Source organism: Ascaphus truei, chromosome 5, assembly GCF_040206685.1.
Source record: "Ascaphus truei isolate aAscTru1 chromosome 5, aAscTru1.hap1, whole genome shotgun sequence".
Taxonomy (NCBI): Eukaryota; Metazoa; Chordata; class Amphibia; order Anura; family Ascaphidae; genus Ascaphus; species Ascaphus truei.
In genome coordinates, this window is record NC_134487.1 from 294,966,876 (window position 1) to 294,994,304 (window position 27,429).

Sequence of the window (27,429 nt, forward strand, 5' to 3'; positions counted from 1 at the left end):
GAGCAGTTTGCACGAGCCATGCGTGTTTGTGAGCAGTTTGCACGAGCCATGCGTGTTTGTGAGCAGTTTGCACGAGCCATGCATGTTTGTGAGCGGTTTGCACGAGCCATGCGTGTTTGTGAGCAGTTTGCACGAGCCATGCGTGTTTGTGAGCGGTTTGCACAAGCCATGCGTGTTTGTGAGCGGTTTGCACGAGCCATGCATGTTTGTGAGCGGTTTGCACGAGCCATGCGACTTTGTGAGCGGTTTGCACGAGCCATGCATGTTTGTGAGTGGTTTGCACGAGCCATGCGTGTTTGTGAGCGGTTTTCATGAGCCATGCGTGTTTGTGAGCGGTTTTCACGAGCCATGCGTGTTTGTGAGTGGTTTGCACAAGCCATGCGTGTTTGTGAGCGGTTTGCACGAGCCATGCTTGTTTGTGAGCGGTTTTCACGAGCCATGCGTGTTTGTGAGTGGTTTGCACGAGCCATGCTTGTTTGTGAGCGGTTTTCACGAGCCATGCGTGTTTGTGAGCGGTTTTCACGAGCCATGCATGTTTGTGAGCGGTTTTCACGAGCCATGCGTGTTTGTGAGTGGTTTGCACGAGCCATGCTTGTTTGTGAGCGGTTTTCACGAGCCATGCGTGTTTGTGAGTGGTTTGCACGAGCCATGCTTGTTTGTGAGCGGTTTTCACGAGCCATGCATGTTTGTGAGCGGTTTTCACGAGCCATGCGTGTTTGTGAGTGGTTTGCACGAGCCATGCTTGTTTGTGAGCGGTTTTCACGAGCCATGCGTGTTTGTGAGCGGTTTGCACGAGCCATGCTTGTTTGTGAGCGGTTTTCACGAGCCATGCGTGTTTGTGAGCGGTTTGCACGAGCCATGCATGTTTGTGAGCGGTTTTCACGAGCCATGCATGTTTGTGAGCGGTTTGCACGAGCCATGCGTGTTTGTGAGCGGTTTGCACGGGCCATGCGACTTTGTGAGCGGTTTGCACGAGCCACACTGCTGCCAGTGTTGCCACAACACATTGCAGATATGTTACTATTTTGCGGCTACTACCTATTTTTCACAACTGTTTGACTGCATGATGCTGTAATCACCTCTGACAGTTTAGGGACTAATACTCCCAAAACATTAATAACATTCTTTTATGAGCAGTTTGGTCTATAGCCAAGTAACAATGCTGCTATAAAGAGAGTTATCATTACCCTTCCTAGCAGCTGAAGACCAAATAAGAGTTGTCCAGGCCATGCAGTGAATTTCTCTCATGTACACAAGTTGTGTATCATTGCTTCTTAACCCTCTAGATCAGGAGCGGCCAACTCCAGTCCTCAAGGGCCACCACCAGGTCCGGCTTTAAGGATACCCCTGCTTCAGTACAGGTGGCTCACCATGTAGCTCAGTCAGGATGACAGCCACCTGTGCTGAAGCAGGGATATCCCCAATACCTGACTGGAAATGTTAAGTGTTGTGTAAAGTAAAAGAAAAATGGAATTTGTATAACTTCAGATATTATTGCAGCTTCATGCCGGATGTGCCGGGTGTGCCGGATGTGCCGCATGGGCTGGGTATGCTGGGGACCATTAGCCTTGTCAGGGTTGAATTTGCAATGTGTTGCAGGCAGGTCCACCCAGTAGCAGTGAATGGATCATCATAATTTACATTGCAACTATATACAGTAGGCAGTATTCCTTTCATGGAGGTGTATTGTTTGAGGTGCTGGTCTTGAATATACCTATATGCACCTGTGGTATAATTTCCTTCCTCTGCTATCAACAGTGTGTGCGACTTTGGGTCAATCATAGCGTCCTCCCATCAGTCAGATTTGACACTTGTAACTGGGTAATAACAAAACAATTATTTATTTCCTTTGGAAACTCCCAAGACGACAACAAGGTTCCCAGCCATTGCTGTCTGAATTACCCAAACAAGTCCCAATGATCATTGCGAACAGCAACTGTAACAGAAAGTAAAATACACCCGTTGTTTGTGACCTTCTTTTTGAATGCACGGTTTCCCAACAAATCTTTAAAGAGAAGAACGTTTGTGTAGAGCAGGGGTGCTCAACTCCAGTCCTCAAGCCACCCCAACAGGTCCGATTTTCAGGATATCCCTGCTTCAGCACAGGTGGATCAATCAGAGGCTCAGTCTTTGACAGAAATATCCTAAAAACCTGACCTGTTGGGCGGGCTTGTGGCCCGGAGTTGAGCCCCGGTGGTGTAGGGCACAAGTTTGGGTGTAAATGACACTTTTGAATGCACACAGGGTCACTTTGCAGCTCAGGGTAAGCACTCTCCTGCCACCGTTCTGTAGCTGAAGATTTTGGGGAAGAATTCAATCAGCAATTCTGTAAACATATTCAAAGGCACCAGAGCGTTGATGGAGGAGCCTCCTTCCCGCGGCCAGATTAAATTTAATCCGAAAACGCAGGCCAGGTTCGAAGGTGTCATTTTGTTGTAAATGCTCTCCTGAGATATCTGGGGAGGGGAAAAAAACAAAACAATATTGGGGACAGATAATTATAACGGAGGCTCCGCAAAATACACAGAGTTGTGCCTGAAAGAATCTATAATAATAACGTTTATACATGTTTGTACAGGCCTTTAGCATTTGAGAACAAACACTGGAGTGTCTGTATAAACCTGATTTTTGATATTCAATCACGCCATGCCCACAGCATATTATAACAGTGCAGCCGCGGTCATCATCTTTGTTGCTAAGGTGACTCTCACTCCTCTCTACTTACAAATTCTGCGTACAGTGCTGTGTACACTGCAGCACTATTATAGGAAAAAAAACAACCTGTACTGGGTTGCAAAATCCCCATATCTTTATTTTTACACGTTAAGTGCACCTTTTTGTTTTATTCTTGTATAATATCTCTGCAACAGTCCTCTGTACATGGATAACACTGTTGTATTGTGGGGGAGTTTGGAGGGGCAAAATAAAAAAAATACACAAGGGGTTAACAATTATACTGTATATGATGATTATATATATATATAATGATTATATATATATATATATATATATATATATATATATATATATATATATATGCAAATACAACTGAATGCTCATCTGCATGTCTTAGGCAGGTCTGCAACCCCGCCTTTCACCATTATCACCCAGCACACAGCACTTCCACTGCAGCAAGGGATTCTGGGAAATGACATGCAAATGAGCACACAGTGCCACTTTTTGCTTCAAAAAACATTTTTAACATGGTTCACTATAGGCTTAAGCTTGCTGCATGGTCACAGCTTTAGCACAGCCAGGGTTAAGGTGCATACCCAGAAAACCACCCACAGACAGCTGTTTCGACCTTAATGGGTCTCATCAGTGTGGGGTTGATTAACTGGGTATGCAAAGAAGCTAAGGGATGGGGTTTACCATAATACTGAGTTAAGTTATGGTGAGTAAAAAAAGTGACAAAAACCCTCCACAGCAAAGCAAATATGCAAATACAACTGAATGCTCATCTGCATGTCTTAGGCCTAAAGAGAAAGAACACAGAGAGTGTAAGATAAAGCCAAAATTGGCAGGTGCACGCATCATAGACTGTAAGGCATAAGGAAAATATACTCCCATAAATTCCACGAAGCGAGGAGGAAGTCACTGCACCACTCGTCCCCCTTTTCCCGGTACAGTCCCGGTTTTTCGTGAGCTGTACCGCTTTTCCGTGTGTACCGGAAATGTCCCGGATTTTCCTCAATGTGTCCCCATTTATTTATTTTTTGTCGCCGGCGGTGCGCGAGTAATTAGCTGCGGTGCGCTGTGCGCGAGTCTACGGCGGCGCGGAGGAGGAGACTGCAGCAGCCTGGCTGGTAAGTATTTTTTTTTTTTTAATGCCTCCCCCCCCCCCGGCAGTTTCCTACCTTGTTGGCCAATCCCCAGCGTCCCGGCATTAAGCCCCGCCCCCCGGCATCATCCTTCACCAAGGACCGGCATGCGGAATGGATGGAAGGAAGGGTGCCTGGGGGCGGGGCTTCCGCTTCCTGCGGCAGAGCACACGTGGTGTGTGTCTCTGCCCGCGGCTCCTGGCTCTTCTGCGCGGTGTCTCCCCCCCTCTGCCCGCCCGGGGGGATAGGAGGTGGGTTTTTTATCCTTTGCCCCCTGTCCTGGCGCTTCCCCCCCCCCTGTCCCCTTGGTTCGGGAGATGGGCACGGGGGCTGGCAGTGGTGGCTGCGCGGTGTTCCCCCATTCTGCCCCGGGAGCCCGTGGCTGCCCTCCGGGGGAGGGGGGGCGGCAGTTTACCTTTGTGTCCCGGCGCTCCTATCCCCCCCCCCCCATAGGTGCGGGAGATGGGCGCGGGGGTGGGTGCAGGGGGAGGCGGAGAGCCACCTGCTCGTGGCTGCCTCTGTCTGTACTCCAGTCTGTGTGTGTGTGTGTGTGTGTGTGTGTGTGTACCAGTGTCTGTGTGTGTGTGTGTACGTGTGTGTGTGTGTGTGTGTCTGTGTGTGTGTACCAGTGTCTGTGTGTGTGTACCAGTGTCTGTGTGTGTGTGTGTACCAGTGTGTGTGTGTGTACCAGTGTGTGTGTGTGTGTGTGTGTGTGTGTGTACCAGTGTGTGTGTGTGTGTGTGTGTACCAGTGTGTGTGTGTGTGTGTACCAGTGTGTGTGTGTGTACCAGTGTGTGTGTGTGTGTGTGTACCAGTGTGCGTGTGTGTGTACCAGTGTGTGTGTGTGTACCAGTGTGTGTGTGTACCAGTGTGTGTGTGTGTGTGTGTGTGTGTGTGTGTGTACCAGTGTGTGTGTGTGTACCAGTGTGTGTGTGTACCAGTGTGTGTGTACCAGTGTGTGTGTGTGTGTGTGTGTACCAGTGTGTGTGTGTGTGTACCAGTGTGTGTGTGTGTGTACCAGTGTGTGTGTGTGTGTGTGCCAGTGTGTGTGTGTGTGTGTGTGCGCCAGTGTGTGTGTGTGTGTGTGTGCGTGTGCCAGTGTGTGTGTGTGTGTACCCGTGTCTGTCTCCCCCTGTCCCTCTCCCTCCCCCTCTCTCCCTCACCCTCTCACCCTCCCCCTCCCTCTCTGTCCCTCTCTCTCTCTCTCTGTCTCTCTCTGTCTCTGTCTCTCTCACCCTCTGTCTCTCTCACCCCCTGTCTCTCTCACCCTCTGTCTCTCTCACCCTCTGTCTCTCTCACCCTCTGTCTCTCTCACCCTCTGTCTCTCTCTGTCACCCTCTCTCTGTCACCCTCTCTCTGTCACCCTCTCTCTGTCACCTTCTCTCTCTCTCTGTCACCCTCTCTCTCTCTGTCACCCTCTCTCTCTCTCTCTGTCACCCTCTCTCTCTCTCTGTGTCACCCTCTCTCTCTCTCTCTGTGTCCCCCCCCCTCTCTCTCTCTCTCTCTGTGTCACCCTCTATCTCTCTCTCTCTCTGTCACCCTCTATCTCTCTCTCTCTCTGTCACCCTCCCTCTCTCTGTCACCCTCTCTCTCTCTCTCTGTGTCACCCTCTCTCTCTCTCTGTGTCACCCTCTCTCTCTCTCTCTGTGTCACCCTCTCTCTCTCTCTGTGTCACCCTCTCTCTCTCTCTGTGTCACCCTCTCTCTCTCTCTCTCTGTGTCACCCTCTCTCTCTCTCTCTCTCTCTGTGTCACTCTCTCTCTCTCTCTCTCTCTCTCTGTGTCACCCTCTCTCTCTCTCTCTCTCTCTCTCTGTGTCACCCTCTCTCTCTCTCTCTCTCTCTCTCTCTCTCTGTGTCACCCTCTGTCTCTGTCTCTGTGTCACCCTCTGTCTCTCTCTGTCTCTGTCTCTGTGTCACCCTCTGTCTCTCTCTGTCTCTGTCTCTGTGTCACCCTCTGTCTCTCTCACCCTCTGTCTCTCTCACCCTCTGTCTCTCTCACCCTCTGTCTCTCTCACCCTCTGTCTCTCACCCTCTGTCTCTCTCACCCTCTGTCTCTCTCACCCTCTCTCTGTCTCTCTCACCCTCTCTCTGTCTCTCTCACTGTCTGCCTCTCTCTCACCCTCTCTCTGTCTGCCTCTCTCTCACCCTCTCTCTGTCTGCCTCTCTCTGTCACCCTCTCTCTCTCTGTCACCCTCTCTCTCTCTGTCACCCTCTCTCTCTCTGTCACCCTCTCTCTCTCTGTCACCCTCTCTCTCTCTCTGTCACCCTCTCTCTCTCTCTCGCTCTCTCTCACCTCTCGCTCTCTCTCACCTATCGCTCTCTCTCACCTCTCGCTCTCTCTCACCTCTCGCTCTCTCTCACCTCTCGCTCTCTCTCACCTCTCGCTCTCTCTCACCTCTCGCTCTCTCTCACCTCTCGCTCTCTCTCACCTCTCGCTCTCTCTCACCTCTCGCTCTCTCTCACCTCTCGCTCTCTCTCACCCTCTGTCTCTCTCACCCTCTGTCTCTCTCACCCTCTCTCTCTCTCACCCTCTCTCTCTGTCTCTCTCACCCTCTCTCTCTCTCTCTCTCTCTCTCTCTCTCTCTCTCTCTCTCTCTCTCTCTCTCTCTCTCTCTCTCTCTCACCCTCTCTCTCTCTCACCCTCTCACCCTCTCACCCTCTCTCTCCCTCTCTGTCTCTCTCACCCTCTCTCTCTCTCTGTCTCTCTCACCCTCCCTGTCTTATTTTAACTGCCGTATACCTACACCGAAGTAACCTACCCTTCTTTCTTCCAGATCTGACTCAAGTTTCACACGGGAGACCTCTGAAGACAGGTAGGGAACACCTCCCCTCCAGTATAGTACCTTGAGGGACTGCGGATCAGGTAAGATCCCAGGCGGGATTGCTGCTTTAGAAATTGTGAAGAGGGGGCATCCAGACACTGGTTAAGGGGTTCAGAATCATTCACATCTGGGTTTTTTTTGTTCGATTAGTGAGGTCAACACACACACACACAACTATGTAACAAAGACTAATGGTCGTAAGTATAAGTGTACTACAATAAATAAACTGTTATGTAAAAAAAAAATGTCCCGGTTTTTCATTTTCAAAATCTGGTCACCCTACGCAGGTTGCAAAAATAGAATCCAACGTTTCGGGGTAACTCGGTACCCCTTCATCAGGGAGGAGCATATAGTTTCTAACATATCTCTATAAAAGTCTATGAATATATTTCCCAAAACTGTAGCCCAGTGTAAATAAGGAAACAGCACATTGCAGGGAATAAGTGCAACAAAGTGTATGGAGCAAAAAAGCAACAGTAAACCCCCAATATATTCTTCTTACGAAGCGTGCACTTGCCCATACATGCTGTATTAGAGTGCCTACTGTCGTGTGTGTGTGTGTGTGTGTGTGTGTGTGTGTGTGTGTGCACACTTTTTATAGTGAGGATGGGCACAAACGTTCCTGGTTGTTTTGTGCCTATTATTCCAAATCTTTCCAAAGCCAATTGAGTTCCGCCAAAACACCAGCGCAAGTGCTCACCCGTACGACACAATACACGTTGCACTGTTATGGTGCAAATCCATCCCTGTTATTATAACACAAATGGAGTTTGCTATATTCGTGTTTGCCAGATGTCCGATACATTGTATGTTGAGGGTGGAAACGGTCACTCGGGTTTTTGCGGACTTTGGTTTTGCCGGAACTCAATTGATTTTAGTTTTGGATTTGTTTTTATTTTTCTTTTGCATAACGTTCGATCAGTTTATAAAGATAAATAAATTTCACCCTTTTCTTGGGTGTTTTGCGCAGGTGCAAAAGTTCATTCTGAAGTTCGATTCAAACTTCTAAACAAACTTCGAAGTTTGGATTTCGAACACATATTATGAAAACAAAGTTTTAATAGCATACTAATCAATTCATCTGATTTTTGTATGCATTAAGTAATATATTTATCAAAGAATTTCAGTAGTCGTACAGTATAAACATGTACAGATCTGCACACCAAAACATGAACCTTAGTCAAAAATATAGGTCTCAGTTCAGAAATTGATTCCATGTATACAGCTTTGCTTCCCAGTTGTCCATGTGCTATATTCACTGCATAATGCTACTGTATGTGCTGTTGGCTAATTACTGAAAACATTATGTAGTGCTTTTGCACCCCTCATTACCGCTTCAAGTACCTGGCCCTTAGCAAGAGTATGGAGATGCATCTATTGTTACAGAAATGTCATTTACTTGTTGTATCAGCTGATGAAAAATGAAGGTTCTTCAAATAGTTTTAAAATGACACAAGGGCTTTATTAAGAGCTTCAGTTAGCATTAATGAAGCGTTAATGAAGCATAATAAAGGAAATGAATTGATGGTTACTTATTTGTGGGATTTTTTTATACTGATGTCATTTCTTTAATTCCTACTGCAGGATATATACGATCAGATCTTGCAATCTCTCCCTTTTTCCTATATCAGATCAGCGAAATCTGATCAAATATTTCAGTATGTACAATCACACACACCCTGCCATATGATATAGATCAGGGCTGCGCAAACTTTTCTGTTTGCGCCCCCGTCTGCTCTCCCCCCCTGCTCGCGCCCCCCCTCCTTACCTGCTCACTAGCTTTGGCGGTGTCATATGACATCACGACACCATGTCAACGCGTTGCCATTTGACCCTGCGGCGTTGTCATGGCGTCGAGTCGCCGAAGAGCCGGCTGAGAGCAGGTAAGAGAAGTTAGAGGCCAAATGCCTCCCCCGACACTTAATTTAAATGCCTTGGGGAAGAGTGCGGGGCCTCTGTAAACGTCCCCCCAGTTTGCACACCCTTGATATACTGTAGATCATCTTCAGCCCTTGTCGATACACTGCTGGATGAAACCTCCCTGAGGATTTTTCAGGTACTGCAGTTACAGCCTCTTCACGTTGGTCTAACATTTCCTGATTTTATCCTCCCATCTTACTTTTGGACATCGGCTTGGTCTTTTAATCTCTCATGTAAGCCAGTCAAGCTCCATCTTTGTCCAACGATGATCATTTCTTCTTGTCATATGTCCGACCCAACGCCATTTGAATTTCTGATGATATTACAGACTTTTGTTTAGTTCCGAACCCATTCATCCTTTCCCCTCTCTCTCGGGGAAATATCCAGGAAACATCTCTCTATACTGTAGTTCTTTGATTTGTCTGAAGTTTTTTTTAATTATCTTCGCATTTAGGGTCAAAGTTTCACGTGCATACGTGAGCGCGGCCTGAATACACTGGTCAAAAATAATCCTCTTAAGGCACCGTGGGAGGTCCCTTCGAAAGATTGTCTTGTTTCTTCCGAATGCCTCCATCCCATCTTCTTTCTCCTATTGATTTAATTGAAAAAGTTCCCATCCATAGTTATCTGCCAGCGAGGGTAAACAGTCTTCGACTTCTTCTAGTTCTATTCCATGTATTACAATCTTTGCAGACTTGACACATTTGTTGAACATCACTTTGGTCTTGCCGAGATTCATACAGAGCCCCACATTCACACTTACTCCATTCTCCAATTTGTTGCTGGAGGTCTTCTGGGTTAAATTAATCGGTGACAAATATTCACCATGATTTTGATTCCTTCTTCTTCTGAATATAATGTCTTGAACAATTCTTAAAACGCTGCTGTGAAAAGCTTTGGTGACATGGTATCTCCCTGTCGCACTCCCCTGCTATCCTTATTTTGCTTGTACAGTATCTTCATGTAATCTAATGGTTGATGTGGCATTCTCATGAATGTTCTTTAGTATATCAATGTTCCTTCAACACTTTGTCTTCCTAATGCATCTATGATCGATGAGGTGTAGACAGTTAAATGTTTTTTCGTAATCTATGAATCCTAAAACGAGTGGTCGTATTGATATGTAATGATCGTATTCATTACTTCGGGAAATCACTTCTTATACGACTTGGATGTGGTCCATTGTGTTGTATCCAGGGGAAAATCCCGCTTGTTCTCTAGATTGGGCAAAGTCCATGATCTGTTGCAGCCGATTAGTGAGTATCATCATAAATATCTTGTAAGAGATTGGAAGTAGACCGATTGGTCTATAGTTCATGAGATTTTCGTTGTCTCCTTTCTTCTGGATGAGCAGAACTATGGCATTACTCCATTTTTCTGGAATGTTCCTGTTCTTCAAGCAGCATGTAAAGGTTTGCAAGGATTTTTTTCTTCTTCTTACCCTGCATCTTTCAATATTTCAGTTGTAATTCCATCTTCCCTAGAAGCCTTCCCATTCTTCATGGATTTTATTTGCTTTTGGAAGGACACATAGTACATCATTGGTGGTTTCTTCTCCCTTGTCCTCTGCTGTATCATGCCCTGTTTTATCTGTTTGCGTACAATTTCATGTAGAAGGCCTCAACTCTCTTTATGATAAGTGTACGTTATCTTCAATAGTCTTCATAACCATATCATAGTTACATCTTCAGTTATACGTTTGTGGATTGTTTCGCACGGCTCTGCATATTAAATTCGTATGTCCCGAGATTGCTTCATTTCTTGTCTTTTCATTAATTGTTCTGTCTCGTCCGATATTTTCTTATCCTGTTTTTTGTTAGCGATTTCTTCAGTTTTTTTCTGCACTTTCAACTACAATCTTCATAATTGTTTATTAAAGTGTCCCTACGCATTTTGAGCACGCTGAAGTTATTTTTCAGTTTTTGTTGAAATTCTCTGAGGTTATTCTTGAGGTTCTTGATGTTAATTGTTTTCGCATTAAAAAAAATAAAATAAATCACCTTTCCTCTTTCTAACTTCACATTCAGATGTAATTTGCAGTGAACCAAAATCAGTGAATTCTCCTTCAATCTTGTGTTTCTTGTTAGTTAGGATAGAGTCAATTTCATTCTTGATTCCATGGGGTCCATTCCATGTTCATTTTCGATTTGTATTCTTGTATAAGAAGAAATTCATGACATAGACGTTTTCTGCAAATTCTGCCAATCTATCTCCACGTTCATTCCTGTTAATGTGAGAGTAACAAACTAATGCTTCGTTTTTCGGCTGGGCACCAATCTTTGCATTGAAGTCTCCCGTAACGATCTTGAAATGACAATTTTCTGTTAAGTTGGTTGATTTCATTGTAGAAGTCTTCTACTTCATTGTCTGTGTGACTTTCTGTGTCTATATATACCCCAACACACACACACACTTCCTTTTTTAGTGCCCGACAATTCTTGCTCAATAACCCCCTGACTTTTTATTGTATTTTTAAAAGTAACTCAAAAATACAGAAACACGGAGGCGCATGCGCGAGGTCAGACGGCATGGAAGCATAACCCTGATGCTCCGTACCCCGCTCTGACAAATCAATATAAAAAACACGGATCAACTCTAAAAAAGCAGCTATAATTTCTCCAAACAGAGAGCAGTATCTCAGGATGTCAAAAAAAACATCAAAGACCCCTAACAAGAAGGGTCTCCCCGAGTACTTTGGAGAGGGGAGACTCCGCAGCACATCGGCGGCGGCGGCCCCCACCTCCTGCGCGGGCTCTGAATCAGAAGGAGACGGAGAGCCGAGTGACCAAGGACTCCTACCGGTTCGCCGTTGCGATATTGAACGGCTGTATAACGACCTAAAAGGAATCCTGCAAGCAGAGATCCGGGCTCTAGCCAAAGAAGTGGGGGGCCTGGGATCCCGAGTCCAGGACATAGAGGTGCAGCTGGACACAAATGTGAGGGCAACGCAAAAAAACACAAAAAAAACGGGGGATCTCCAAGCTCAGATAAATGAGCTCCGTGAGCAGCAAGAGGATGCCGAGAACAGAGACCGCCGCAATAACGTGCGTCTCAGGGGGATCCCTGAGTCTGTGGGGGACTGCGAGGAGTTCGTGACAAGATGGCTCCAGCATATATGCCCGGAGTCCCCCGCAGACCTATTGCACATGGACCGCTGCCACCGGGCGCTCAGATCCAGACCGCAGCCCGCGGACCCCCCACGAGATATAATAATTCGCCTGCACTACTACCGCACGAGGGAGGAAATACTGAAATGCTCCCGTAATACCCCTTCTTTGGAGTTTGAGGGAGCCAAGATCTTGGTCTTCCAAGACCTCTCCCCCATCACCCTAGCCCGCAGGAGAGACCTATGGCCGATAACAAGGGCCCTGAGAGAGAAAGCGGTCCGCTACAGATGGACATTTCCCTTTGGCCTCATGGTCTTACGTAATGGCCGCCCGATCCATATCAAATCCCCAGAAGAAGGCCCAAGATTCCTACAGCAACTGGGCCTGGGCACAGGGCCTGTAGCCACGGAGGGGGAGACGGAGGAGCCCAGCCCGAGTCCCTCGTGGTCCACAGCGGGGGAAACGGCTAAGAAAAGAGCTGCCCAGGACCCAAACCTCACAAGAACTAGCTAAGCTAGTGGATTTTAGCAGACGAACGAAGCTGCTCAGTTAAAACCTAAAGTTACACGTTATAAGTTATAAGTTATAAATACTGCACAGCCCCAAATAGAACTTTCAAGAACTCCCTTCAACAAATACCCCTGAGCCTGTGGACCACCGTCGTGACGCTGACTGGCCGGTATCCCCATATCCAGACACCCTGCAAACAGAAATTACACTCACCTCGTGGCCCCTAAATGACGGCCAAAATGGGGTAGGGAAAGCTTCCAGCATGACACGCAGACCACGGAAGCAAGGTAGGCGGGAAGCGCTCACTTAGCGGGAAACATACCCAGTCGAAGGGGGCGGCAGCAGCAGCAGTAGCAGACACATCTTCTCCCGAGGACGGCCCATTCCAAGATGGCGGCCAAAGGAAAAACGTCAGCGGAAGGGGCGGGTCTAGGAGACGGCCATCTTGGAGGAGGCGGAAATGGAGTGGGCGCACTAACGAGAGGCGGAGCAGACAGACGGAACCGAGGAGATTCCGAGACTACCACGGGATACTGCAGCGCCACCTGGAGTCCGCCAGCAGCAGAGAGGAGGTCACAAGCAGTTGCAGGAACAGAAAACCGGTGTCCAGAGGGCCATTCCACCAGGGACACGAGGGGGAGGGGAACTGTTCCGAGGGGCAGGGGGAGGCTCCGCACAGCACACAGCAGGACCAGAAGGAAAAGGAAGTAGGAGAGAGGAGTAGAGGAGGGATCAGAATAGCGGTAGGACAAAAAGAGACTGAAAGAAAGAAAGATGGACGGAGGAAGGGACCACACAGGTAGAATCAGAGCAGAGAGAGAAAGCATTAGAAAGTGACGAGGGATAAGCAAGTTTAGATAGGAGTGAAGACGGAATGAGAGGGATGTGTAAGTAGATAGCGGGAGATAGCAAGTAGCGGAAGCAAGAAGGTATTAAAGGAAGGCTAGCAGTCACGGGCTGTCACGAAAGGAGAGATATAAGCTAGGTTAGGAAAGTAGATGGGAAGAGGGAGGTTGATAGGATTGTAGGGGGAGGTTTTAGAGAACAAACAAGGAGAGGATGAGGTTCATAGAGAAGGGACGCAAGCAATAGCTACACACCCTCTGCCCCAAGAGCAACCAGACGTGATCAGATAGGGGCAATAAACCGATCCGCCTAATAGCTGACATAAGGAGATCAGGATACATATAGAAGTCCGCGGCCACGGGAGGGTGGAATATAAACAGCTGGGATGAGGGGGGAAGAGGGGGGGAAATTAGACCCTAACGACCCCCGTACTTTGAGGGGACAGTGTGTCCAGAACACAGAAATTCTATGGAGGGAGTGGGGGCTTAGTGCAGCCTCAAGTTGACATGTTAATGTTAATATTTTCCGTTGTTTTCGCAAAGACCATTTCCAGGGCGGGGACGGGCGGTGGGGTTCAAGCCGGTTCTGTCCTCTGCATGAGCTCCATGTCGGGGCCTCTGTTGACAACATCCGGGGTCCCCGGCAAAGTCCCCTGGGAGGGTTGGGCGGCACGGGAGGGGAGGGGGCGCCAGATGGGTGTGCGTCAGTTCTCCCCCGCCGGGAGCCCAGGGGCGAGGATCACGAGACCACGGTACTGTTACCGAGGTCAAGTGACCACTGTTCTAATAAATGTTTTCTCTGTTTGTCTACATGTTACCCTCCCCCCCCCTTTATGTGTCGCCCCCCCCTGGCCGCGGGCCGCAGTCCCTACAGATCCAGATATGGAACGAAGGAGGTCGGACGATGTCAGATACCAAGAAGGAGAGATGCCCGAGCGGGACACAGCAGGATAAGCCGAATATCCACATCAATTACCCCAGCTCAGCTGATAAGCAGACGGTCCAGAATACATCGCCCAGATGAGTAGTGACATTATTATGATTTCACATAATGTGAAGGGGTTCAATAGTCCCATTAAACGAAGAATTGCCTTCAGAGAATATAACCGTAGAAAGGCCGATATTATTTTCCTGCAGGAAACTCACTTTTCCCGCCTAAACCATCCAAAATTTCTAGATAAGGGCTATAGAACGTTTTACTTAGCATCTGGGGATGTCAAAAAAAGAGGTGTAGCAATAGTTACACACAATAGACTTGCCCTGACCATCGCCAAACAATATGCAGACCCACAAGGTAGATTCATAATTTTAACGGGCACAATACAAAACCAACAGGTAACTCTAGCTTCACTATATGCCCCTTGTGAGCAAAACCCCGTTTTCTTCGAACAATTCTTTGCCAAATTACATAAAATAGCCAAGGGCAGTATTTTTCTCGCGGGTGACCTAAACCGCACAATGGACCCCGACCTGGACAGATGCACTCAAATTAACATAGCCCATAGACAGGACCTATTAACCATACGCAAGGGCCTCCACGACTGTCAGTTGACGGACGTGTGGAGAGAACAACACCCCGTGACCCGAGAATACACTTTTTACTCGCACCCTCATGACAGATACAGCCGAATAGACTACTTCCTAGTGTCAAGCAGAGTGGTTCCAGTGGTGGGCCATACAGAGGTCCATGAGATCTCGTGGTCCGACCACGCACCTATCGAGCTGAGGTGCAGGATAGCAGACCTAGACAGACCCAGAGCAAACTGGAAGCTAAATGAGCTTCTCCTCAAAGCCCCCGCTACCGAGAGGGCGATAAAGGACCGGATAAAGGATTTCTTTAGAGAAAACGAAGGAAGCGTGCAGTCGCAGGCCACACTCTGGGAAGCCCATAAGGCTACTCTCAGGGGATTCCTTATGAGCATAGCCGGTAAGCGGAAACGAGAAAAAGCCTCTAAAATAACTGAGCTGCAGGCGAAATTAACACTCCTCACTGCACAACATTCCGCGGACAAAAACCAGAACACGTGGCAAGAATTAATTGATACTAAAGCGGCCCTTAATTTGGTGTTATCCTCCCAGGCCGAGAAAGAGTTAGCATGGTCCAAACGCAGATTCTATGAAAAAGCCAACAGGCCAGATACCTTACTAGCCAATAAGCTCCGAAACAAGCTCCCAAATTTTCGGATAGCTACAATTCGAACACAACAGGGCGTCCTTACCTCCGATCCAACACAGATAGTGGAAGCATTCCAGAAATATTATGCTACACTATATGATGGAGACAAGGTTACCCACGGTCCAAAAACTTCAGCTACCTTAACGAGGTTCCTGTCGGAGGCGCAGCTCCCGACCCTGGGCAGGGCGGAGAAAGAGGCCTTACAAGGTGATTTCACCTTGGAAGAGATAGCGGAGGTAATTAAGTCCCTTAAACCAGCCAAAGCCCCGGGCCCCGATGGCTACTCCAATTTATACTATAAAAATTTTTGTAAGGTCCTAGCCCCCCATCTGTTGAAACTATTTAATGGGATCCTGGAGGGAGAGCCCTTCCCGACCCAGATGCTCCAGGCGTCAATCTCAGTGATCCACAAACCCGGTAAGGACCCGGTAGACTATAAGAGCTACCGGCCAATCTCCCTGATTAATTCGGATATTAAAATCTTTTCCAAACTCATAGCTAACAGGGTGGGTAGCGTCCTTCCGGGTCTGATTCACCCGGATCAAGTAGGCTTTGTTGCAGGCAGACAGGCAGCAGATAACACCAGAAGGATAATAGACCTGATTGATTTGGCAAAAAAGAAAGATATTCCGTCAATGGTGTTGAGCCTGGATGCCGAGAAGGCATTTGATCGTATTGATTGGTCTTACTTACGAGAGACGCTGGGAGTGTTTGGGTTTGGGGGCCGCCTGCTGGAGGCCATAATGGCCCTATACTCAGGTCCCACTGCGAGAGTAAGACACCAAGGTTTCCCATCGGATCTGTTTAATATACGGAGCGGGACCCGTCAGGGCTGCCCGCTGTCCCCACTACTCTTTGCCCTTTGCATTGAGCCCCTTGCAGCCCATATAAGATTAAACCCCAATATAACAGGAATTCAGACAGGGGGTCAGCATCATAAAGCTGCATTGTACGCAGACGACGTGATCCTAACGATCTCTAAGCCACTGACAACCCTGCCCAATGTCTTTGAGATCCTGGGCACATTTGGCATGGTCTCAGGGTTTAAAATTAACCAGGCCAAGTCAGAGGCGCTCAATATCAATCTGCCAAAACCAACGGAAAAATTATTAGAACTAAACTTCAATTTCAAATGGCAACCCTCCGCTATCAAATATTTAGGGGTATATATCACCAAGGATTATAATACTTTATATAAGGCAAACTTCCCCAAGATGATGAAGAAGCTCAAAGAGGATCTCAGGGTTTGGGCGGGTTACGGGATATCGTGGTTTGGCAGGATTAGTAGTGTAAAGATGAACTTGCTGCCTAGGCTACTATATCTGTTTCAGACCCTACCAATACCGCTGGTTAAATCTGAGATCCAAGCCCTTCAAGCTCACATCATCCAATTTATTTGGAATAAAAAACGCCCACGAATTGCAAAAAGTCTACTGACTAAACCAGTAGCAAAAGGAGGACTGTCGGTACCTTGCCTGTTGGCGTACTATAAAGCGGCACAATTAAGCCAAATTATTCTGTGGCACGCGGACCCCACAAATAGAAGATGGACATAATTGGAGGGAGAATGCTGTGCGCCAGTTGCACTCCATAACTTGATCTGACTGCCAAAACGATGCAAAAAAGGCATTGGAACTCCGCTCTGCGCAGTGGCGAACTCCTTGGCGGTCTGGGAGACATCTAAATTCAAAGCTAACCTAACCACCCCCCACACACTAATGTCCCCCCTATGGGGCAATCCGGACTTTGCTCCGGGGCTGTCGAGTGATAATTTTGTAAAATGGACGCAGGCAGGGTATAATCGATTAAAGGACCTGGGGGGTAAGGGATCTATCAAGACGTTCGATTGGTTCAAAGAGGCATCAAATATCCCAAATTCAGAATTATTTAGATTCCTCCAGGTCAGGGCATTTTATAACAAATTTCCTGTTCGTCCGGCACGAACTAATTTTGAACAGCTGTGTTCCAGACCAACGGACACACGGGGACTGACTTCTCGGATGTATAGGGAGGTAGTCTGTCCGGCTGGTAAGGACTCCCCCCGCCTACGATACATGCGACAGTGGGAGACAGAGCTAGGGGAGACTTTAGAGGACGATGACTGGAAATACATATTGCAAACGGCAGCGAAAAGTTCAATATGTGTCACATTAAAGGAGAACGCATATAAAGTCCTCATGCGGTGGTACCACACCCCAGTCAAATTATCTAAATTTGTCAGAGGTTATTCTCCGCTCTGCCCTAAACAGTGCGGAGAATTGGCTGACCTTAAACACATGCTGTGGTCTTGCCCAAGGGTGGTCCCGATTTGGGAAAAAATTCGAGATTGGCTGCAAGGGATGCTCGACTTAGAGATCCCCCTGGACCCGTGGCTGTTCCTGTTGGGCAGGCGGCCCCAGGGCATGTCTAGAACGACGCACAAACTGGTCATGCACTTTGCGACCGCCACCCGTTGTGAGATTGCGGCATTGTGGAAGCAGAATGAGATCCCAATTATCCCCAAAATTAGGAACAGAATTTGGCATGTTTGCCAGATGGAACAGTTGACGAGTTGGGTCAACGACTCTGGCACTAAATTTTTAAAAATATGGAACCCCTGGCTGGAACAAGTTATCATCCCGGGGCTGGACGCCGCCTCAATTTTGCATTAATAACAATAGATGGGTTCTCCTTGGATGTGACAGACTAGAATCAGACGCAGGAACATGCTAGTCAGAGCCACCCACCAATTATATGGCGCAACAGATCCGGAAATGCTGACAACTATACATCTCAGGACCGCTCGGACCCTCCTCCAGCAACATATGGGACCTTCCCCCGCCCTTCCCCCCCCACCCCTAGTGTTGCCCCTCCCCCCCAGTACTGTGAGTCAAGTATGTCTTGTCTTTTGTATTTGCATGTGGTGCGTCTAGTGCTGTTAAAGTCAACAGCTGTTCATCATAAAACTGTGGCGAGCCTATAATGTATGCCTATGGGAGGTGAGTTTCTGTATATATGCTTTCCACAAATAAAATGAAAGTTGAAAAAAAAAAAAAAAATACAGAAACACATTTTCTGCTGGACTATCAATAACATGATCCGCTGCTAGAGTGGAATGATCTGCTGCTAGAGTGGAATGATCTGCTGCTAGAGTGGAATGATCTGCTGCTAGAGTGGAATGATCTGCTGCTAGAGTGGAATGATCTGCTGCTAGAGTGGAATGATCTGCTGCTAGAGTGGAATGAGCTTCTGCGATGAGTGCATTTCGCACACAAAGTATCAACCAATCCCCAAAAAGAAGAAAAAGTGCTGTATTAGGAGTATTAGAGTACCGATCCCCTTTGTGTTATGGGCACTCTCCTTATTTTTGGGGATTGGCGCGATTGCCCTCGGGTGATCTCATATAGGAGATCCTTGGGAGTATCTCTACGCATCCAGATGCAAGGGGGTTCTTACCCTTTGATTTAGCGACAGCACGAGCCCTATAAACCAATCCCAACAATTATACATTTCTCATCTACAGCCTATGTCGATCTACTGCTGGATAAAGGTCTCCTCCCCAGTTTTATATGTAAACAGACACGCGCTAATAGAAGTGATTATTCATTCAGATCTACTCTCAAATCCAGTATATGTACGTACCTATTTGTTACATTGACACAACCCATCCTGCCTCACTCTGACACTACTGCTCTGCGTACGCAGTAACTGCTTCCAGTCCTGTTTCTTCAGTCACATACAGTATTGTAGTTGTCACATTCCCAGCTCTGTCCTATTCATTTGTCGTTTTCTCTCTTTCCAGCTTTGCTATTTTTAAAAAATCTGTTGGTGTCCTCTGCAGCTCCCGTCGTAGCTGTCAGCGTAGCACATTCACCGGCATACTCACCAAGCTTAGAAAACATATCAGATACTTCAGCACGACATAGTTATGCTCTGGGAGTGTCTGTACAATCTGCTTACAGCTGGTTACACGTAAACTGCTTTCCACACCTGCAACATGAGAGTTACGTAGTTACATAGTTATATAGTAGATGAGGTTGAAAAAAGACGTACGTCCATCAAGTTCAACCTCTGCTAAATTTAGACAGATACTTTATCCAATAGCCGTACTTACAGTATATTGACACAGAGGAAGGCAAACAAAAAACCCCAGTGACACATCATCTAATGATATCTCATAAGGGGAAAAATTAATTTCTTCCTCATTACCATATATTGGCAATCAGATTACACTCTGGATCAACGTCATTCCCATGTTTACTTATTTGGTATATCGCTTTAAATTGGAATCCATACAATGAAAGTAGACAGAGCTTGTGTTTTAATGGAGAAAGATAGGTAAATATTATACCCCTGTATAAGGCAAGATAATGACCCAACTAGTGCAGGGGTGGCCAACTTCAGTCCTTAAGTCCAGTCAACGACTGAGCCACCTGTGCTGAAGCAGGGATATCCTTAAAACATGACCTGTTGGTGGCCCTTGAAGACTGGTGAATTTGCACAAGTCACTTTGCCTCCATATGTCGTACACAGATTAATATTAAAAGTATTATACAAAATATGGACTATCAATATATAAAAACACATTAAAATACTTTGCATCAGTCCTGGATGCATAGATATGTACTGTATGCAGAGATACTTAGAGCAATATCAGAAATATGAGGAGCTGTAACTCGTTTACAAAGGATCTGTATCATTAATGTAGCAATCCATCCTAACTAGCCCTCTCTTTTACAGGATTGGAACCACCGAGTCCTCCAGAGTTGAGTTATTTTCAGCTCCAGGGATCCTCCCGCTTCCCAAGATAATCTCCGCTGGAGTCCCCAGTATTATTTCCTGTTTTTTAAAAAGGGAATTTAAATTAGCATCCAATTGCAGCTTCCTATTTGACTGAGATTAGGCTGCCATTTTGTTTCTCCCAGGAGATTTAAACTTGGTAAGTATCTTGGGAGCCAGGGGGCCCCCAGAGATAAAAATAGGGGTAGTGGATACAGAAAAGAAAAAAAGAGCACAGGTGAATTGCTGTTTTAAAATTTCTGCCTTTTAGTTTAATTTCAAGGTACAGTGCAACTTAGGTCCCCACATCTTGTGTCCACTTAATTATTGTAACTGGCTTCCTTATACAACCTGTTTCCCCTACCCATAATCCTAATCCCTCCCCCACCCATAATCCTAATCCCTCCCCATAACCCTACTCCCTCCCCATAACCCTACTCCCTCCCCTACCCATAACCCTACTCCCTCCCCTACCCATAATCCTGCCCCTTCCCCTACCCATAACCCTACTCCCTCCCCTACCCATAATCCTACCCCCTCCCCTACCCATAACCCTACTCCCTCCCCTACCCATAACCCTACATCCTCTCCATAACCCCTCCCCTACCCATAACCCCTACACCCTCGCCTACCCTCCTCATAACCCTACTCCCTCCCCTACCCATAACCTTACACCCTCCCGTACCCATAACCTTACACCCTCCCCTACCTATAACCCTATACCCTCCCCTACCTATAACCCTATACCCTCCCCTACCTATAATCTTACACCGTCCCCTACCCATAACCCTACACCCTCCCCTACCCACAACCCTACACCCTCCCCTAACCATAACCTTACACCCTCCCCTACCCATAACCCTACACCCTACCCATAACCCTACACCCTCCCCTACCTATAACCCTACACCCTCCCCTACCCATAACCTCCTCGCTCTCTGACACGGGGCACACTTAAAGCAGGAAACTTTGCCTGGGAAAGATAGGGGAGGTCATGATCCACACATCACACCAAAGTTGGGAGCTAAAGGAAGCCAAGCCCTTCAGCTTACACATTTATTGCCGTATCTTAAGCTCTTCATAGATGAACGCAGAATGTACAGAGCTTGTGGAACTCTTGGGTTTCATAGGTGCACAGCTGAAGAAAACACATGTACGGTTTCGAGAGCTCTGTATATTAAAAGAAAGACTCTAATGTTGGCTGCCAAAAGGTATTGCCACCTACAACAAATCTGCTCTTCCCCCGGGCCAATACGGCTACCCGGACTTTGATTCAATTAGCCAGATTTAAGACCCCAAATCACGTCCCTGTGCTTTTTACATTTTGGCCCTACAGGGGAATGCAGCTTTAAGCGGCTATCAACTAGGCTTTTGTTCCCTTGCGTCAAATGTCAAAAAGCCTAGCCCACCTCTTCTGACACAATGTTAAACCTGGTCTGTAACTGTTACATACGCCCATAATCATATATTATCTCTAACTGTCCATGAAACGACGGTAAATTGAATCTATCCCTGTTCATTTCATGTAACCATGTATTACAGTATCATAACTCTGTGCCCAGGACATACTTGAAGATGAGCGGTAACTCAACTCTAACTTCCTGGTAAACCATTTGACAAATAAAAATGTCAAACCTAACGCGTGTTCAATATAACCAAAGTGCGAGAGTTGCCATCTAAATCCAATATTAAACAAAGGGTTAACTAAGCCAAACAGTATGTCCCAGCAGAAGGCAAAGAATTCAAACCCACGCTCTACTATTAAGTATAAATTCAATTAAAACACAATCATGAGACCCCGGTTATTTACGATCAGCCCCATGGAAATAAATGACATATATAGCACATATATTCTTGTATACTCGCACGCACTCACATACACTCGTCTAACATTCATCCCCAATAGATATAACTCACTGGTGAGCTCCAGGATCTGCCTGTATGAGTCAAAGGTCAGCAAAGGTTCTGGGAGTTCACGCAGGAAAGTCTTCAGGATCACAGCGGGAATGTGAACATCTTTATACTGATCAAAATCCACCGGTTTTCCTGTAGCGAGGAGGAAGATTTTCCCCTGTTACACCGAGTTCAACTTCCCAAGACAAAGCTAGTTCTGAGAAGCCATGCAGGTCCCGCCAGCACGGAGAGAGTGCGGATATTTAAATAGCAATATACTAAATCATTGTTTCTTCACTCAGTAGCTAAAGTGCTTTTTTTGTTTTTACCAACGCAGTGTTTTTCTCCGTATGCTGCAGTCAAAGCTGAAAGTGTTTTCATGGGTTACAATAATGATGCGGCATTCTTTGTGACATGCCGTCATACAAAACTAGGCGGTACCATCACAATACTTTTGTATTTACAAACCCAGTGTCACTTCTTTGAATTACACACTTGCAGGTAGTTCCAAGTTCTTTTATTACGAAAATGTGAGCTTTTTAAAGACCCTCTCCCTTTTTTGTCTTATAGCACAACTGCCGTATAAATCTTCCTACAATAAACTCTAAAGAGGTTTGCCCCAGCTTTGCGGCAGTTTTTAGACATCCCACCAGTTTTACATTTTGTAGTTGAATTCTGGGGATTATCCGTTGCTGAAAATGTTCCTCTCTGGGAGTTTAAAATGGCTGCTGCCATTCACACTCATTAAGACAACAGAGGGGGCCGTGGTAACGACTGTTGCCAGAGAAATAAGACGGCTGCTGCTTTAAAAGCTTCCTCTGTGCAGAGAACCGAGACATACAATTATTAGAAGCATCCAGTAATTATATTTGAACTGGTGACCCTCACATGCTATAGAGTTTCTCATCACTACTATGGAATGCTGCATATTCATTTTCAGGAACCAGAACGGTTTAGAATCCTAGAAAATAAAGCTGCTGCTTACTTGGAAGAGAGAGAGATATGTTTTATTCCCCCTTACAGTCTCATGAGCTTTCTTTCACAATGAATCAACAGTACCTTATTCAGCACGCTGTAAATCCCAGCTGTTATCTCACTGGGTGCTTTAATACATCTTGCTGCTAACATGACATTTAGGTTACAAATGGTTTTATGATTAACTAATTAAACGAGAGATAGTGCTACAGCAGCAAACAGATACAGTATTAATGGGACTTGACACTGTGTTGGATACAGATGGCTTGTGGCAAAGACTCACCAAGATTATAGAGTTTCTGGACATCTTTAATGATGTGGACGCTGACTGATCTTCTAAACAGACCCTCTGTCCGAAGTCCTGAAAAAGTCATCAGCAGTTATTATTAATGCAAGTGGATTGTTGACTAACCAATTTAGTGCTTGTGTGGTCTACATTGCACTGCTGCATTGAAGGGGTTTATTCAGCCTTGTAACGATGCAGATCCCCGCAGGACCTAAGCTGGCCATACTTGTCTTGATCAAGCAGAAGACTGCACGCTGGCAGTGGATCTTTTTATTAGTCGGTTGTTTTCTGGGCAGCAGCAAATTAGTTTCTGGATTTTTGGCACAGCCACATTTATAAAATACAATAAAGAGTCACAGGGGGTCATTGGGCAAGAATTGGCACCGACACGAAAGGAGCAATCTGCATAAGATTTACGCGAAACTCATCATTTGTTGCTGCAATTGTAGGACATTAAAATGCAAATCCCTTAAACATGATGCAAATGTGCTTAGAAACGGGGAAAGTGACAGCAGCTCAGCACCGTGTGTTCCTCCTCCTCCTCCTCCGCTCGTTATCTGCATATCCGGAGATTTCAGACCCCACTTGATTCCGGGCTTTTATTCTGGGATCCTTGGGTTGATCTCCTGCCTGTTACAAGTGCAACCTCCCACTTTGCAGTAAAACGGGCACCCAGGCTATTTAACATTTTACCTGTGTTAAGTAGTTCAAATGAACTCAAGGGAATGGAGCTGAAATGGGGGAGGGGGGGGGGGAAGAGCAGGGAAGAGCAGGGAAGAGCAGAGGGGGAGGGGGGTGAGGGGATCCCCTGCTTGGTACTTGGAGATCTTAGTAAGATCTCTGAAGGGAATATGTAAATGGTTACCACATGTTTCTGGTCCCATCGCCCAATATGAAGTCACAATGTCAGAGGTTATGACTTCCATTGGGCGTGTGTGTGTGTGTGTCTGTGGGGAGGGGGGGGGGGTGGTACATAGCTAAAAATAATGCGGTTCAGCTGCTGGCGGACCCCCCCATTTCCAATACTGTAAAATACGAACAATGGGTTAATTTGGCAGGATTATGGGTTTTACCTCCCCGTCAAAGAGACTGGCGTCAAACACGTCAGCACAGAAGGGGTTAAAGAAACGACCACAATTAAAAATAGCTTGATACTTGACCATCACTTAGTCCCCTCTGCGTTCCGGTGAATGACACGGGACGCCCCTGCGCACCACCCCTCATCATGTCTCGGAGATTAGTTGGAAGGTAAGTTGCCCATACATGGCCCTGTTACCACTGCATACGTTAGAGGTGAAAATAAAGTGCTCATCTCACCTTTCGCCTTCAAATAGGATATGGTCTGCTTCATTACAGGGGGGATCAGCTCTCCCTTGTTCTTGTCCTTGAGGCTAATGGATAATTAAAAGTTAGATCAGCATGAGACACCTGGAGCCAACCTGTAGATCCCCCTCGACCAGGTAGGACCTCACTCATCTCATTTATCGGCGGGACTGAAGATATATAACCAGGAGAATGCAAATCACTAGGCTCGCTTCTGGCATCATAGCATCATAGCATCGAAGTAGGACATTTGGTCATGGCGGTTTTGCCGCGACCAGGTAGCCGCCACTAACATCGCCGCAGGGACATCTCAGCACCGGCTGTTTCACCACTAAGGTAAGCCCCTAACCTTACCCCTTACTCTAAAAAAAACCAAAAAAACCCTAATCTGAACCCATAATGCGAACGCTACCCCCTGCCCTAAAAACCATAACCCATTACCCTAAAAACATTAACCCCCAAAACTAAATTCCCTACCTTAAAAAAACCTTAACCCTTACCCTAAAACCCCCACCCTTAACCCCGTACCCGAACCGCTAAATCCCATTAAGTTAACTTACTTTACTGTCAAAATGGCAGGCAGCTGAATGTCCGGCGGCGGAGCGGCTGCGGTGAAAGGTTCCTTTGGCGGTGGCGACTTGGTCACGGCGAAATGGCAGCGACCAAATGTCAGATTCTGCACAGTGCAATTTCATCTCAACACTCTACAGCTGCCAGGATTGTGCGGTGAGCTGCCGCACTATATAGTGGTTTCGTGCAATACGCCTCAAGGGATTAGCCATGCCTTTTGGATGACAATCATTCCCATACTTTGTGTGGACCAAGGAAATCAGGTCGTCCTCTCCCTTTTCCCTCAGAGTGCCAAGACGGGAAGCCCTAGTGTCTACAACATTTACTCATCAATGTGCCACTTTATGCACACCAGACGTTCCAGCCAAGTCACATCCAGGAAGCTAGAACCCAGTGACCATGGTGCTGTGCACTGCTGGAACGTGTGGTTGTTTATGTCAGGGGTGAGCAAACTTTTTATGCCGAGCCCCCCTTTTTATCCATGAAATTTCTCGGGCCCCCCCTGCCTGATGTAATCAAAATCACATTAAAAAAAACCTTTATTAAACGGTTTACAATGTAAATACAAATATGTCTAAGGCCGCGCGTATCGTGCCCACAGCGGCGACGCTAGCGAAAGTTGTATTTCGCTTTGCGGCGGCGTGGGCGACCAGGCCATTGATAGGTTCAGGGGCTGTCACATGAGGCGACAGCCCCTGAAAAATCAAATATTGCCGGCTTAAAAAAATCGCGGCGCCCCGTCACGCTTACTATAAGCACACGCGGCAGCGACAATGCATTTGTTTTCTGGCAACGTTGCGTCGCCGGCACTATAAGCGCAGCCTAAATACTTACATACTTCAACAGCTCGCTCTTGCAAAATTAGGCTGCGTCCACGCTGCCGCTGAGAGCGGTGACATCACCAACTCTCCAAGCATGAGCGCAGGGTGGAAACAAAAAGAAAACAGCGCACAACGCCACATGCGTACATCAGATAGAAATAACATGTGCATTTAGTGCATAACACACTGGTTACCACTCTGTAGCTGTAAAACAGGACGGTCTGGCACTCAGCTGTCTCTGCAGGAGCCTCTATGATGGTTCTGGGGCATGGGATCCTTCATGCACTCCTCACACAGCAGGACGCTGCTCACAAGGGGATTCCTTTCAAGCAGCCTGGTAATACTGCAGATTCAGACACTTAGTGGGACCGCTCCTCAACCGGCGATATACTGCCTCCAGGGGAATTCCCCTACAGTCCCCCGTCTCTCCTGTGTAGATTCGCTGCTTTTCCCAGCTGCTATGATCTTGGGGCAGTCCAGAGCTGTTGGAATTGCTCTGCAAACACTTCCGCAACTGCAGGGGCTTACACAGCGTGCCACGATGCCGCTCCGTCACGTGGTGTAGCGGAGTGACGTCACAGTTCTCGTGGCAATGGAGGAATCAATAGGGAGGAAGAAGGAGAGTCCCTTACAGTCTCTTACCGGCGCAGAAATCGCTCAGTTAGCACGGTGGCAGCCAATATAAGCTGATAGTGATACAGATCCAAAGGATGAATATAGGCAAAATTATGGCATTAATACATCCAACATGTTTCGTAGATCTAACTACTTCTTCAGGGAATCCAACATGTTTCGTAGATCTAACTACTTCTTCAGGGAAACTGAAGCACAGGGAAATGAGCACAGGGTGTCCTGCATAATTTTGCAAGCATGAGCGGGGTTTACACACACACACACACACACACACACACACACACACACACACACACACACACACACACACACACACACACACACACACACACACACACACACACACACACACACACACACACACGTACGTTCCTAGAAGCCCTGTGGTTTGTTGCAATAAACTGAGGACACTCGGATCACGGCTGCACACATCTGGTTCACTTCAGACACGGCTCATGTACCGCCTTCTATTATTAACCATCTCAAAAGGTGAAACGGTTCAGTGAGCAAAGATTTATTAATGCGCGGTCTCATAAAGCAGAACGGAAAGATGCCGTCCCTCCGTCCACCTTACTGCATTAATAAACAGTTGTGCACCATGATCCGGTTAGTTAGCATTGCTCAGCCACTAAACCGTGCAGATTACTGGTGAACTCTACTGGTTCAATAGGCAGCGGCTCGTTCCATAATGATTAATAGAAATTGAGGTCCATGTTATGTCATGTCTGAAGAGTTCTGGGTAACAGTCTAGTTAGCAGAGCATATTTTATTGCATTTCAAGAAGATTTGCATTCATGTGGGTCTCAGATGCACATTTTGTATTCTAAAACTATTCACACAGTCTACTGCAAGGCTTCTCAACTCCTGTCCTAAAAGGATGAACAGACGATAAAGCCACAAGATACTATGAAAACAGCAGCTACGTAGTACTCGGACTTGCTATAGAGAACGGTCTGTTTTACAGCAGAA

At 46.8% G+C, this 27,429-nt stretch overlaps 1 protein-coding gene across 1 annotated transcript in view; it reads right to left on the reverse strand.

Annotated features, from left to right (window-relative positions):
* Positions 1-1,493: 1,493 nt before the first annotated feature.
* The window catches only part of ARHGAP8 (Rho GTPase activating protein 8), a 78,422-nt gene continuing 52,486 nt past the window's right edge, over positions 1,494-27,429 (reverse strand). Inside the window, exons 9-13 of the mRNA XM_075602765.1 lie at positions 24,431-24,504; positions 23,111-23,188; positions 21,877-22,005; positions 19,067-19,170; positions 1,494-2,456 (exon numbers count right to left, since the gene is read on the reverse strand). Coding sequence (XP_075458880.1) covers positions 2,259-2,456; positions 19,067-19,170; positions 21,877-22,005; positions 23,111-23,188; positions 24,431-24,504 — 583 coding nt within the window. The 3' untranslated portion in view covers positions 1,494-2,258. The remainder of the gene's footprint in view (positions 2,457-19,066; positions 19,171-21,876; positions 22,006-23,110; positions 23,189-24,430; positions 24,505-27,429) is intronic.